The following is a 13859-nucleotide window of genomic DNA, read 5'->3' as shown; positions in this document are numbered from 1 at the left end:
TTAAATCAGTATGCAATGTTTGGTAAAGATTTATTACTTTTGCTCAAAACTATCAAGTTTCTATCTTATTTTGACGTTATAAAACAACCTCCATTACTTTTCGTTCGGAAAAATTGTCTAACTTTGATTTTTATTTGTTTTTTCCCTATTGAGTCGTCAATGCCTACATGTTGTCATTGATTTGTCATGTTCATCATCTTTGTGTTTATATGGATAATGAGAACCCAAATTGTTAGAGGTTGAAATTCTAGGGTTTATTAACTTTTAGATTGCTTTGTAGTTGTTGCATTTAGTATTTACTATTTCTATGCGGATGTTAATTTAGTAGAAGGAATCTTTATAAATCAAAGTCAAATAAAATAATAAATATGGTTTTCGTCGGAAATGCGTAACAAATAATTAATTTATTTTTTCAATAATGATTATGCGATAACAAATACAACAATATAATTGCATTTAGTAAAATCTTCGGAAACACCTAGGAAAATGAAATAGAGAATATGTTTACCGTCAAAAATGCTTATGGAGTCGTCTGTACCAACATGTATGGTAAGCGCGTAGGAAAATAAAAAAGAATATATGCTTTCTGTAGGAATAACATAGTGAGTCGTCAATGCCAACTTGTCTGGTCGATGATTTGTCGTGCCTATCATCTTTGCATTTATATATATAGGGTGGGGTTATAGAGTGAACATTATTGTATTTGTGAACTGAGTGAAGAAATCTTGGCCATTGATTTACATCATCAAATCGTAAAATACATTAGTGTATTTTCATCGTCAAGTCAAATCCTAGCCATTGATATACACTTATGTATACACTCTTATATTGATAATCAAGGGTTAGGATTAGAGCTAGTGTTCACTATCAAGGGGGTTGTTCACTAACGAACCTAATCCTATATATAGATAAGGATAACCAAAATGGTTATGTTTAGGTTAACATTGTATCGCTTATGAAATTTTAGAACGTTTCGTAATGTAATTGTTGCATTTGGTATACTTTGGTAACTATTGATTTTGTAGAAAGAAACTTTTCTAAACTAAAGAGGTGTTTTGTCAACGGTGTATACATGGTTTAGGGTTTAGCGCTAAGGTTACAATTAATAACTCCAAAGTTAGAAATTAGATGGGAATCAATAGTAACGGTACTCAGTGAGAGAAGAAGAATCACATGTTGGCTAAAGTCATAGGTTTTACAAATTACCTTAAATAGATGTGAGACGTAACGCATACGACCGACTAACCTGAGAATCACATGAGGGTTTCTTATGATGGTCTTTTCATAAAACTTACCAAAGAAAGTAGAAGGTGTCTCTCAATCTCTTTGATTGTGAAATGGAACAAAATGTGAGAGTTCTCTCTCTTTCTCGTCAACTGCAAAGCATAGTACGATTTTGGGTTCTCTTAGTTATCGAACAAGCTAAGCTTGTGTTTTCTACGTGTTTTCCTTCATTTAGAATTGAACCAACAACCTCATATTATACCCAAAAAATGAAAATGAATTGTAATTAACCTTAATTTAATAAGTTTTTAATTTTACTAAATGATTTTAAAATATCATTAATTTGCGGGTAGTTTTAGTCAAACAAACTAATTCGTATGGTTACTAAACGTTTTCACCTCTCACGCACATAGGTATAAAGGCAAAACCAAGGTGTTTTCCAAACATCTTTACTCTTTTCTTTCAACTTCCAAAGGTAAATGAGGGCATCAATGATCCACCAGTAACTTTTGTCAGTAATATGTCGCAAATGAGATTATCCATAGAAAAAATTCCTAAGGATGGTTGTTAGCAATTATCTTTTATTGATAGATATTGTCGTTGTTCATCCTCTTTTATTTTGTAGTATTGTGTGAGGATTAAAAAAAATGTGAAGTGCCAATGTATAAGAATCCAAGTTAGTCACACAATGAATGGTTCATTAATAATGTCAATGAGAAGCGGGTAGCTTGATAAAGGGAAAAGGGGTAGAAAACGCCCAAACTTAAATGAGCGTAACTTGGCCCAATTTTCAGGTTCAAATTCCTTGATTTAAAACTCTACTTTCATCACTCAAAAAATTTTCCCAATTCTGTCAATCTTCTTTACTTTATTCTTACCAAATTCTTACCATGCGACATGTATATATAACATGCGAAATTCAACACATAACATGCGAAATTTAATGTACAACATGTGATTTTGAAAAAAACGTATAGCATGAGAAGTTTACCACATAACATGCGAAATTCATTAGCTAACATGCGATTTTGCATACAACGTAACATGAGAATTTTAACAACTAACATGCGACCTTTAACGTATAACATGCGAATTTGAAAAAAGTATAGCATGAGAATTTTAGCACCTAACATGCGAAATTCAACAGGTAACATGCGATTTTGCATACAACCTAACATGAGAATTTTAACAAATAACATGTATACTTACTAGCATTGTACTATGCAGGAAGAGTCTATATAGTGATGAAGTCCCTCTTCCTCTCTTCAGGGTTCAGTACATCCACAAATGCATCAATCCCATTTGATGCTACATATTGATTTGTATAGAAGCTTTCGAAGACTATTTTGTATGCTCCCACCGCAGTTTTTGATTTGTAAAACAATGAGCTGCAATCAAACGTGGTATAAGAACCTGTCGATTTTACAGTTTTCGCATATGTATACATGTTTTGATGTTTTATAGACAAAATGGTTTACTTACTTATTTTTGCAAATGTAGCAAACGTATATCTAAGTAGACTGAACTCACAATCCAGAAATGGTTCACTTAAAGTAACCACTTTGTCGCAGTAAGGGGAACAAAATGCACCACCAGGATCGGCATACCTTTTCTCATTTTGAATTTTTGCACTTTTTATTGTTTCAAACAATATCTCATTTAACCCTTTTGCCTCAACCTTTGTTTGGTCTCCCTTATCATTTGTTCGTGGGTTTTGTTTTGCTTGTTCATCAGATGGTTTTGGCTCTGGTTTCCTTTTAATTGTTGGGTTTCTTCCCTTGTGTACTTTAAGTGTTGTAGCTGGATTTCTTCCTTTGTGTACTTTAATAGTTTTATCTACCACATCTGGTTGTTCTTCATATGCAGGGGGTGCCAATTTCAAAAGTGATTCAACCGATTGCAATTCTTCTGCTGTGACTGTGACTGAATGGTCCACCATATCTTTCTCTTTTTCAATATCGACACTCGTGCACGTATCTTTTGTTTCTAGTTGTTGCTGGGTTTGTTGGGTAGATTCTGCTAGATTTACTGCTTCAAATTCAGTTTCACTATGCCCACCTTCTGCATGCGATTATTAAATTTCCAAGTGTATGGTAAAAAAAATATAAGTTTTAATCATAAAGTTTATAGTAAAAGTGTTTACGTTGCACCAGTGAATCATTGTGTACATATAATCCCGGTTCAACAGATTGCATATTCACAATACAAGTGTCGGTTATCCCCCATCATTGTCTGGTACAACTTCTGCACAAAATTGCATGTTTTTTGATAAATCAACATAATCGCATGTGAAACAAGGATAAATTCGCACGCTATAAAATGTTTGTTATGTTATCTCAAAAAACCACAGTCTCGTATATTAGAACATATAAATCGCATGTTAGAACTAGAACATATAAATCGTGTGTTAGTGGTGAATACGTTCTGGGTCTGCACAAAATTGCATGTTATTTGAAAAATCAACATAATCGCATGTGAAACAAGGATAAAATTCGCAAGTTATAAAATGTTTGTTATGTTATTTCAAAAAACAACATTTTCGCATGTTAGAACATATCAATCGCATGTTAGTGGTAAATACCTTCTGGGTCTACAATCTTCTCATTTTTATCCTTATTTCCCACACTCTTCTCATGTTCTACATTATCTTCTTCAACATCAGGGACGCTTTTTCTAATTGTCTCATCCCACAGCCTACACATGTGCATGATTTTCGGATCCCATAAACACTTCGTTTTTGCATCCAAAACCAATTCCGTCATTTCTTGCACTATGGTTTTGTATTTCTTCATATTGCTGGTCATTCTTTTCAACAAATTCTGCAATTTTTTTGTACAAACAGAATGACGTTAATATGATAAACAATTTTTTTGTTTAATATACATTAAAATAGTATAGGTGTGTCAAACCTGTTTATTGATGTTCGAAGCTTCACGTAATTATGTTTGTTATTCAGAATCGTAGGTTATGCCAGGAGTAAGCTATATAGGAGTGTTGCAATAATCCAGTAGTTTCTGTATTTGTGTTCCAACTCCCATAACGAGGTTCAATTGCGATGTTTCTAGCATGTCAATGCTCAAATCAAGTATATCAATACTGGCATTGTCGATAGCGACACACAAAAAGAAGGGAAAGCAAGGTTAGAAAAAAAAAAAAAAAAAGCTTCAACTAATATCAATATTGGTCACTATTTTTGTATGTGGGGAGACTTAACTTATATCAAAGCTAAAAAAAATTATTTCCGGATACTTTTCATGAGAAAAAATATTTATTAGCTTTGTCTTCAAAGAACTTAAGAAAACAAATAATATGACATCTTATGTCAAAAGAAAATGTGCGCCAACATCCATATGGACCACCTTGTGGAGAAACAACTGAAAAAAATTAAGGGAAGAAAAGAATAACTTTTTTTGCATTGCTGCAATGGTTTCATATTGAAGCAAAAAACAACACAAACAGTCGAAATGAAATAAACCAGAAGATTTATGATGAATTGAACAAACAAGATTCAATGAAACAATCTGATCGACGTAACTATTTTCAATCAAAACATGATACATAATACATATATATATATATATATATATGTGTGTGTGTGTGAATACAAAACAGTGTCTTTGGTAGTTCCAACCGCTTCATAATTGAGACAACATTTACTTAACCTATGACCCATAATACATCAATATGCACGGGCTTAACAGATTAAGGCCATGTCAGTTACAATTAATAATGATAAGTCTTGACCCATATCAAACTAAAACATAAACATAAAACACATTATGTTTGCAGACCATCTTCAAAGAGCATGATGGGTTGAACAATTAGTTTTCAACATATTTTTACTTGCTAGTGCTCATGCATGTTCTGTTTTAAAAGAAATTTAGGGTTTCTCAATTTTTTAACAACTCCTCTAAGATTTTCTAGGATAAATAAGCATAACATGTACCTACAGGATTTGAACCCTCAACTTTTTAGTTGTATAGTACACAACTTAACCACAACGATGTCCCCTCCGAGACATTCAGTTTGATAGGACATTCAAATCTCATGGGATATAAAACTTAGTTTGGGCCGCCACATGTTTTAGCAACAATTTATTTGATCTTGCAAACTTGATTTATCTCGCGTCGGACGCAACTATTGGATGAAACAATTTATCTTGGTAAGATACAAATCTACTTATCTAAACAATATTTTAGTTTACTATATATATATCATAATCATCTTTGGAAAATAACTAAAGCAACACCTGTATCGGATTTGCAATTGGGGTATATGATGAAGAAGCATTTGATGCAAGAGCATATGATTTAGCTGCAATCAAGTATTGGGGAACGTCTACTTTCACTAATTTCCGGTACTATAAACATGAAGTTTATAACTTAATATGATTGAGTGCTTGTTAGTTCCTTTTCTTTTCTTATATATTATATACCTTTTAAAGTATGCTAGTCAATTGATATAGAAGAGTTTAATGTAGGTGACTGAATATGAAAAAGAACCGGAGAGGATGGATAACACAACACAACCCAACCAAGGAGGAGTATTAGGCCTAATCATATAATTAAGAATTATACTCATATAAATGCACTCACTTGCATTTAATACACAACGAATTTTAAGTAGAGAACCATGAAACTAGATAAACAATTGTATGTATGCAGTTCATTTAATGCAAAATGATACAGTTCTCGCACTTCTGTACTTAAAATGACTTTCACTCATTTAAAAAGGCTTTAGTCGACGAAAAGGGAAATAGTCAGCTTGCTAATTTTGATTGGTGTAAGTGGGTCCCTATCAAATGCAACATTGTGACTTGGAGAGGAAACTTGGATAGACTTTCTACGAGAGTGAATTTAAGAAGGAATGTGGACATTGGTTCTGCTATGTCCCCTTTTTGCAACGAATTTGAGGAAACGGTGGAACACCTTTTTACCGCTTGCGAGGTGGCGAGTCGGGTCTGGTCGGAGATAGTGGGTGGTGTAAAATTCCCCCGATATATTTTTTCAACTTCAAAGACATTTTGGAATTGCACAGTCATTCACAAGTTGGAAAAAAGGCTAAAAAATCATTCAAGGTTTGATTATAATTTCATGTTGGTGTCTATGGAAAGGGAGGAACGGTTTATTGTTCAAAGATATCAGGCGAAGTACGCAGGAGATTGTTAGGGAGATCAAATCGAGAGGGTTTTCTTGGTTTAAAAATAGAACATCTTGTAATTATATTAGTTGGGGTGATTGGTGTAAATACCCTATGTATATGTTGTAATTTGTTGCCCTTTGCCCGTTTGGGTCGGGGGTGCTTGTGTTGTTTGGCCTTTTGCCCTTTTGGGTCGGAGGTGTGTTTTTATTGAAGTTCTCTTTTCAAAAAAAAAAAAAAAAACATAAAATGCCAAATGACTAGATCATTCTTTGTTCTCAGGAGAAGCATTGGTTTCTCAAGAGATTCATGGAAATACAGGGGTTTCGAGGCTATTCCAAGTCTATGCATCTTTTTTTCTCTATTCCAAAATTCATTTGTTCTTGTATACGATGGTAGAGATACTTTTAGTCATCAATGACAACTTGCCAGGTCGTTGATTTGTTGTGTTTGTCATCTTTGCATTTATATATAGATAACGATTACCAAAATGGTTACGTTGAGTTTGGTATTCTAAGGCTTATTTAGCTTTTAGATTATTTCCTAATGTAATTGTTGCATTTAGTGATCAAGGAGGTGGCATGCATATTAAACACAATGTAGAAATGTTTAAATTTATTTAATTCAGCCCCATAGTGTGAAGAAAGTTGAAACATTTATATTATCCTTTCAATTGGAGAAGTGGAAGAAGCAATTAGATTCTTGGATTGTCGCAGCAATGTTAGAGGAGTCGTTTAACTGAATAATCGGTCTATGTCTTATGTTCTACCGGAATCACCAACCACCGAAATTAACCGATAGATACCTAGACCGTGCTCTTCGGTGCTGTGTTTATATGGTGATCGGTCTCCGACCAGTTTCAACTTGTACCCAGTTCGGTATGGGTAGACCTGGTTGCTCAAAACACAATGGGAGTGTTATGTCTCAATGGAACTTCCACACAGAGATCATTGTAAAGCCCTAATTAAAGTAACACAAACCCATAAAATATCAGTTATGTGTGTGATACTTTTACAGGAAGACTACCGCGTTCTCTACTAAAATACCGTTCAAACGCTAAAAGTGATTCATTTACAAAACAACCATCGCGTTATTTCAAACCCCAAAAAACAAACCGTGTCAACTACTAAAAACATTTGGGGCTGAACAGAAGTTACCCACGACTCAACCACTGCATAATATCATCGCGAATCACTCCCTTCGTAAAACCATTACCACTGGACACTAACTGTCGATACTGCATATTACTCGTAACAGGCACTTGACGCCTCAAAAGTCTTGACACAGTTGGGTAGGCCGTAAGCAAAAGGTTCCTCGACGAGGTAGCCAGACGCTTTCTAGATTCCTGATACCAAACCCCTGCTGGTGCAGTTATCCGGCGTCGATAATCACTCATCCGCTTGCTTGGTATTCTCATTGTATTACTGGTGTATTGAATCGGACCGCCTGCTTGAATTTGAGCCGCTGGTTTCATCCTGTCAAGCCACTGGAGAATCCAGTTTCCCAAATTCCGGCCAACTTCAATGTCTCTCTTTTGAACCTCGCGGTGAACTTTCAGTGTTACATCAAATACGGTTCGTGTTTTGCTGTTATACAAACAATCAATAAGTCAAAAACAAAACAAATATAGAGTGAATTTGTTCTCGCAAAATACAAAAATAGAATAAGTTTACAGAAACTATCTACAGAAGTCAGAAGATAATCACAGTTTATATTCAAAATTGTTAAAATCAGTCTGATACGTGCCGAAGTCCCACGTTTCCATCATCTCCATGTTTCCCTATTTATTGCATTAAATTAGGAACAGTAATAGGTCCATGTTTTCATTAGAGTTAGTTATCTGCACATTTCCTTCATGTTTGTAAGCCTATATAAGGCATTCTTGTTTTGTTAAATGAATAATGAACAAAATATGAATTAAGTCTTGGTTGCTTTCTAATTTTCTTTCAAGCTTCGATCTATTTTCTTTGGATCAATTGATTAACGATTTGGTTCGTAACAATTGGTATCAGAGCCACCGTGATCCCCCTTTGGACCTATGGCTGCTCAAAATCTATCCAAACCCGAGTTCCGTCAATGGAGGAAATCCTTTGCAAGACTAGAGTCCCGGTTTGAAACCATATTCGCTGAGATCCGATCAACCCGAACCGTGTTCGAAACTCGCCACACCCCTACATCGCCACCGTCAGTTACCGCTCTCGTACCACCAGCGGTTTCCGCCGCAACACCACCTGCCTCACCACCAAAAACCGCCCAAACACCCTCACTTGTACCGGTTCCTAAATCCGTACATGTTGCTATATCGACATCAGCCCGAAAATCGGCATCGTCTTTACCGAAACCAACCCTTTCTTTTCCACCAATTTACACGACATCAACATCCGTCAAACCCACATTGGCTGCCCTTACTTGTGTGTTAAACCATAAGGCTACAAGTGCTATGGAAAAGAAGGGTAGCATCGTCCATCTTGAAGGTGAGGATTTTGACAACAGAATGCTCAACCATTTTGTTCGGAAAATTAAGAGATGGTCACCAAATGTAGAAGCCAATGGGGAAACCGACTTGCAACCACGTGCAGTGGCACATCTCTAGTGGCGCTTCCGCGACCCGTTGCTACCGCTCCGTATGAGATTGTCCGACTCGAATGGCGACCACCGTGGCAAATTCATTTCGTTCTTGAGGACAAGAACGTTTTGAAGCGCGCGGGAGTGATACGTGCCGAAGTCCCACGTTTCCATCATCTCCATATTTCCCTATTTATTGAACGTTAACCTGACCCTATATATATATATATATATATATATATATATATATATATATAGGATTAGGTTCAAACGTGAACATTTTCTCTAGCGTGAACTGCGTGAACTTATCTGGGCCCCTGATTTTGTAGATGATAGATCTTAGATCAATGGCAGAATTGTAATTAAAGGTTTAATAAATTTAATTTAAATTTTAATCAAAAGGGTAAAATAGGGAACTTTCATATTAAAGATATGGAAACTAATTAAATTGTAATCCCCTAAAATCCCTATACCAGTTTCAATATATTCTAACAAACATACACATACACCGCACACACACATATCCCCCAGACGACGGCAGCAGAGCCGGTGACGGCACGGCGGCCGGCCACCGTGGATGGTGGTCCGTCGAGAGCTTACACTGGATGGTGGTCCGACCGGCACAACGTGGGACGTGGATGGTAAGTCTTTGAATCATTTTCTTTTCCTTTTTTTCTTTTAGATCTTTCTAGATCCAAGCTTACACTGACGATCACCGGTTGCGCCGATCTTCCTCCGCCGCTAGCGGCGGTGACAGTTTAGGGCCGATCGTCTGCAACAAAAAGTCATACTCGTTCCTCTTGACCAAAAGCTTGACATGCTATGGAGTTTCATTAAAGCGCATTTGAATTCAATAATTCTTGTTTTTCTTTCTGCCTGCAAGCAGGTAACTTTTTTAATTTTGTTTTTCAGTTTTTTATTTTGTTTTTTTTTGTTTTGTAATTTGGAGCCTGTGACGCCTCTCTTGATAAGTGAGGTTTGTACACGAAGCGTTCAAGAAACTGCAGCCCGGGATCCCGTTAAAGTGCCTGCATGGAAGGATGAAACAAGTGAAAAGAATGTTTATATTGCAACAGTTTGTTGAACAAAGATCAGTTCAATCAGTTCTTTTTTGAACTGATGTGTCTTCAAGGGGCCTGGATTTCAACAAGGGGGTCGATTGGGTTGTTCAGGTGATCTACGGTTTTAATTGAAGTGATAAAATGGGTGGGTCGGATAATAGTCATAACGTGTTCATGTTGAAACATGCTGTTTTTTGTGTATACGTCAAGGCACGAGAGCTCTGTTCGTGGACCCAAGGTAAACCTGTGACATTTAGGCGCTGTACACATGTGTATTCTGATTTTTACTCTGATTTTAAGGCGCTGTACACATGTGTATTCTGATTTTGCTATGTTTTTAAGGCGCTGTACACATGTGTATTCTGGCTTTGCTATGTTTTTAATGCGATGTACACATGTGTATAGCGTCTGTTTTTGTGATATCTCATATTTTTTTTGTGTATTGAATGTGTAAAGTTGTTGATGTACACTTGTGAATTATGCAAAGTACTAATTGCTGAGTTTTTTGTGTTATTATAGGAGACGTCGTAAGTAAACGAGGAAAGTGGAGATGGAAGGTCGATAAGGATGATTCACGTATGAGGTCGATAAGGATGATTCACGTATGTTTGTTTGCTTGGTCGATAAGGATGATTCAGCATACAACGCGGCGAATAGTTGTAAAAGACTATGTCTTTTTTATTTTTCCGATTATGTTGCGTTTATTGTTTTCACGAAACTGGAACTTGTAATTGTATGTTTTTTTTGGTTTTGGCAAACATTATGGAAATTGTTATTTGCTTAATATAAAATTGTTTACAAGTTTTGTTTATATGTATGTATTATGTAGCTAATTACAAATATGTACCATGCTGAGTACACATGTGTACTGTTCAATTCATATCAAAGTACACATGTGTATACCGTTGAAATCTGAAGGTTACGTGAATCTTAAAAATCATAATCCGAATTCTGGTGGTGAAATCTAAAAAATAAAAATGAAATAAAAGATAATGTGGATAATGAATTTAAAATAGGAAAGATGTAACTTAATTCAATTATTAAAATAATGATTTAAATCTAATTTTTTATATAATTACAATCATACCCTTAACAACTAAAAAGGAAATCAATGGTCCAGATTAGTTCACGCAGTTCACGCATGGGATTAGGTTCACGCTGGAACCCTACCCTATATATATATATATATATATATATATATAGGGGGCTGCAAGAATGAGAACCACCCCGAGTTGTAAGAACCGCGAGAACTACACCCCACGGAGCGCCGTTCGCCGCGATTTTTTTTTTTACAAGTAGATGTGTGCATTATAAACACGGCCGTAAAAAATCACGGCGAACGGCGCTCCGTGGGGTGTACTTTTTTACACCTCAAGTTTGGTGTTTTTTAATTTTTTTTCTTTTTTCTTTTTTTTTTCACCAAACTTGAGGTGTAAAAAAGTACACCCCACGGAGCGCCGTTCGCCGTGATTTTTTACGGCCGTGTTTATAATGCACACATCTACTTGTAAAAAAAAAATCGCGGCGAACGGCGCTCCGTGGGGTGTAGTTCTCGCGGTTCTTACAACTCGGGGTGGTTCTCATTCTAGCGGCTCCCTATATATATATATATATATATATATATATATATATATATATATATATATATATAACAGAAAACCCTCATTTAGGTAGAAAACTCTGGAAACCCAAATCTCCCCCCATTTTTACCCAACCTCCCGACATTTTTTTTTTTGAAAAAAATTACACATGTAATATACATATTTTAGAGTGTTTTGGGCCAAAAAAAAACAAAAAAGCGCCGAACGGATTTTTTTAAAAAAATAAACAAATTTCAGTGCCTAACATGTGTTAGGCAAAAAAGACAGAAATTGCTGAAATTTTTCTTTTTTTTTTTTTAAATTATCCCTTCGGCGCTTTTTTGATTTTTTTGGCCCAAAAGTCTTAAAAACATGTATATTACATGTGTTATTTTTTTCAAAAAAAAAATGTCGGGAGGTTGGGTTTTCTAGGGTTTTTTATATAGATAGGGTTTTATATATAGCCCAACCCTATATATATATGTATATGTATATGTATATGTATATGTATATGTATATGTATATGTATATGTATATGTATATGTATATGTATATGTATATGTATATGTATTTGTATATGTATATGTATATGTATATGTATATGTATACGTATACGTATACATATACATGTATATGTATATATATGTATATATATACATATATGTATATGTATATGTATATGTATATGTATATGTATATGTATATATATACATACATATATAGAGTAGGAGTTGGGTGGAAAGTGTGTTTTTCCTAGAAAGTCTAGGAAGCAATAAGAACGCGACATGTGGCATTGAAGGATTTTATCTAAAAGGGCATTTATGTACTTTCACAATCTATTTTTATTTTAGGAAATTATCTTCAATAACTAACTATCCATAAATTTCGGAATTTTTTATTTTAGATTTCTGATCTCACGTAATATCAATAATTCCTTTGTTTTCTTGCTGGAATCTATCAGCATGTTCTTGATACTGTGTTTTAACAGTTTGTTCTTGGTGATGTGTTTTAATAGCAGGCAGATTCATACAGCTGTGTTTTATTATTCAGATTCATACAGTTGTGTTTTAACAGCAAGAAGATTCATACAGTTGTATTTTAGCGTTAGATTCATACAGCTGTGTTTTAACAGCAAGCAGATTCATACAGTTGTGTTTTAGCATTCAGATTCAAACAATTGTGTTTTAACAGCAAGCAGATGCATACAGTTGTGTTTTAGCATTCAGATTCATACAGTTGTGTTTTAACAGCAAGCAGATTCATACAGTTGTGTTTTAACAGCAAGCAGATTCATACAATTGTGTTTTAGCATTCAGATTCATACAGCTGTGTTTTAACAGCAAGCAGATTCATACAAATGTGTTTTAGCATTTAGATTCATACAGCTGTGTTTTAACAGCAAGCAGATTCATACAAATGTGTTTTATCATTCAGATTCATACAGCTGTGTTTTAACAGCAAGCAGATTCATACAAATGTGTTTTATCATTCAGATTCATACAGCTGTGTTTTAACAGCAATTCAGATTCATACAGCTGTGTTTTAACAGCAAGCAGATTCATACAAATGTGTTTTACATCAGCAGATTTGGCCCCAACTTTCGATCGGCTTCCGGTAACTGTTCCGCTGCTATCTATCCTTTCCAAAGTTTCCTGCTTTTGAATCTCTTCCCTGCAACCAGCAAAATACCATCAATTACAAACAAGAATCACCCGTAATCGCTTTGTAAAACACGCAGTACAATGAAAGCTTGATCATACGTATATGGAACAAGGAAAATCTCTTATCTTCATCCATGATTTTAGGTATTTTTGGTATGATTTTGGGGGTTTCCGAATTTGGGTTTAGAGAGAGAAAGAGAGATAGGGAAATTGGCGTGAATTAAGGAGATGTGATATCTCTGGCGGTTATTTTTGATTGGTTTAAAACACACATAAGGACGAAATTGCCCCTACTCATTTAAAACAATCTATTAAATATAGTTAATTATTACAAGATTGCCATTGATTTAATCTCAACCCTTAAAAACACCAATCGGATGGACAAGATCGCTTCCTAGACTTTCTAGGAAAAACACACTTTCCGTAGGAACCCTACTCTACATATATATATATATATATATATATATATATATATATATATATATATATATATATATATATATATATATATATATATACACATATACATATATAGGGTAAGGTTTATACGAGAATCACATTTATTGCGAGAACCAATGTGAACACAACCAAAAATACCTAAAAACAACCTACCCTCCCCCCTAAGTTAG

General features: G+C 34.9%; 1 protein-coding gene and 1 long non-coding RNA gene across 3 annotated transcripts; one reads left to right on the top strand and one right to left on the bottom strand.

Moving 5' to 3' along the window:
• The first annotated feature begins 2537 nt into the window (after positions 1 to 2537).
• On the top strand, positions 2538 to 6606 carry LOC110922716. 2 transcript variants are annotated; one of them, XR_002583434.2, is made up of 5 exons: positions 2538 to 2627; positions 4181 to 4363; positions 5177 to 5386; positions 5509 to 5581; positions 5705 to 6606. It is a non-coding gene; the product is annotated as an uncharacterized LOC110922716 (long non-coding RNA). The 2 variants fall into 2 exon arrangements; XR_002583430.2 differs by having other exon boundaries at positions 5468 to 5581.
• A 910-nt stretch (positions 6607 to 7516) lies between these two features.
• On the bottom strand, positions 7517 to 8137 carry LOC110896496. Its single transcript, XM_022143813.1, has 2 exons — positions 8070 to 8137; positions 7517 to 7949 (listed from the first exon to the last, which is right to left on the bottom strand). The coding sequence occupies exons 1-2, from the start codon at positions 8135 to 8137 to the stop codon at positions 7517 to 7519; spliced, it is 501 nt and encodes a 166-aa protein (XP_021999505.1).
• Positions 8138 to 13859: the final 5722 nt, after the last annotated feature.

This window comes from Helianthus annuus, chromosome 2 (genome assembly GCF_002127325.2).
Source record: "Helianthus annuus cultivar XRQ/B chromosome 2, HanXRQr2.0-SUNRISE, whole genome shotgun sequence".
NCBI lineage: Eukaryota > Viridiplantae > Streptophyta > Magnoliopsida > Asterales > Asteraceae > Helianthus > Helianthus annuus.
Note: the sequence above shows the minus strand (reverse complement) of the source record. Positions and strands in the feature narration are given on the sequence as shown.

Excerpts from the sequence above, each read along its gene's own strand:
- LOC110896496 (XM_022143813.1), bottom strand. The coding sequence starts at position 8,137 with ATGGAGATGATGGAAACGTGGGACTTCGGCACGTATCAGACTGATTTT. Across the intron at positions 7,950-8,069 it reads AACAATTTTGAATATAAACT|CAAAACACGAACCGTATTTG; the intron begins GTGATTATCTTC and ends TTTGTATAACAG.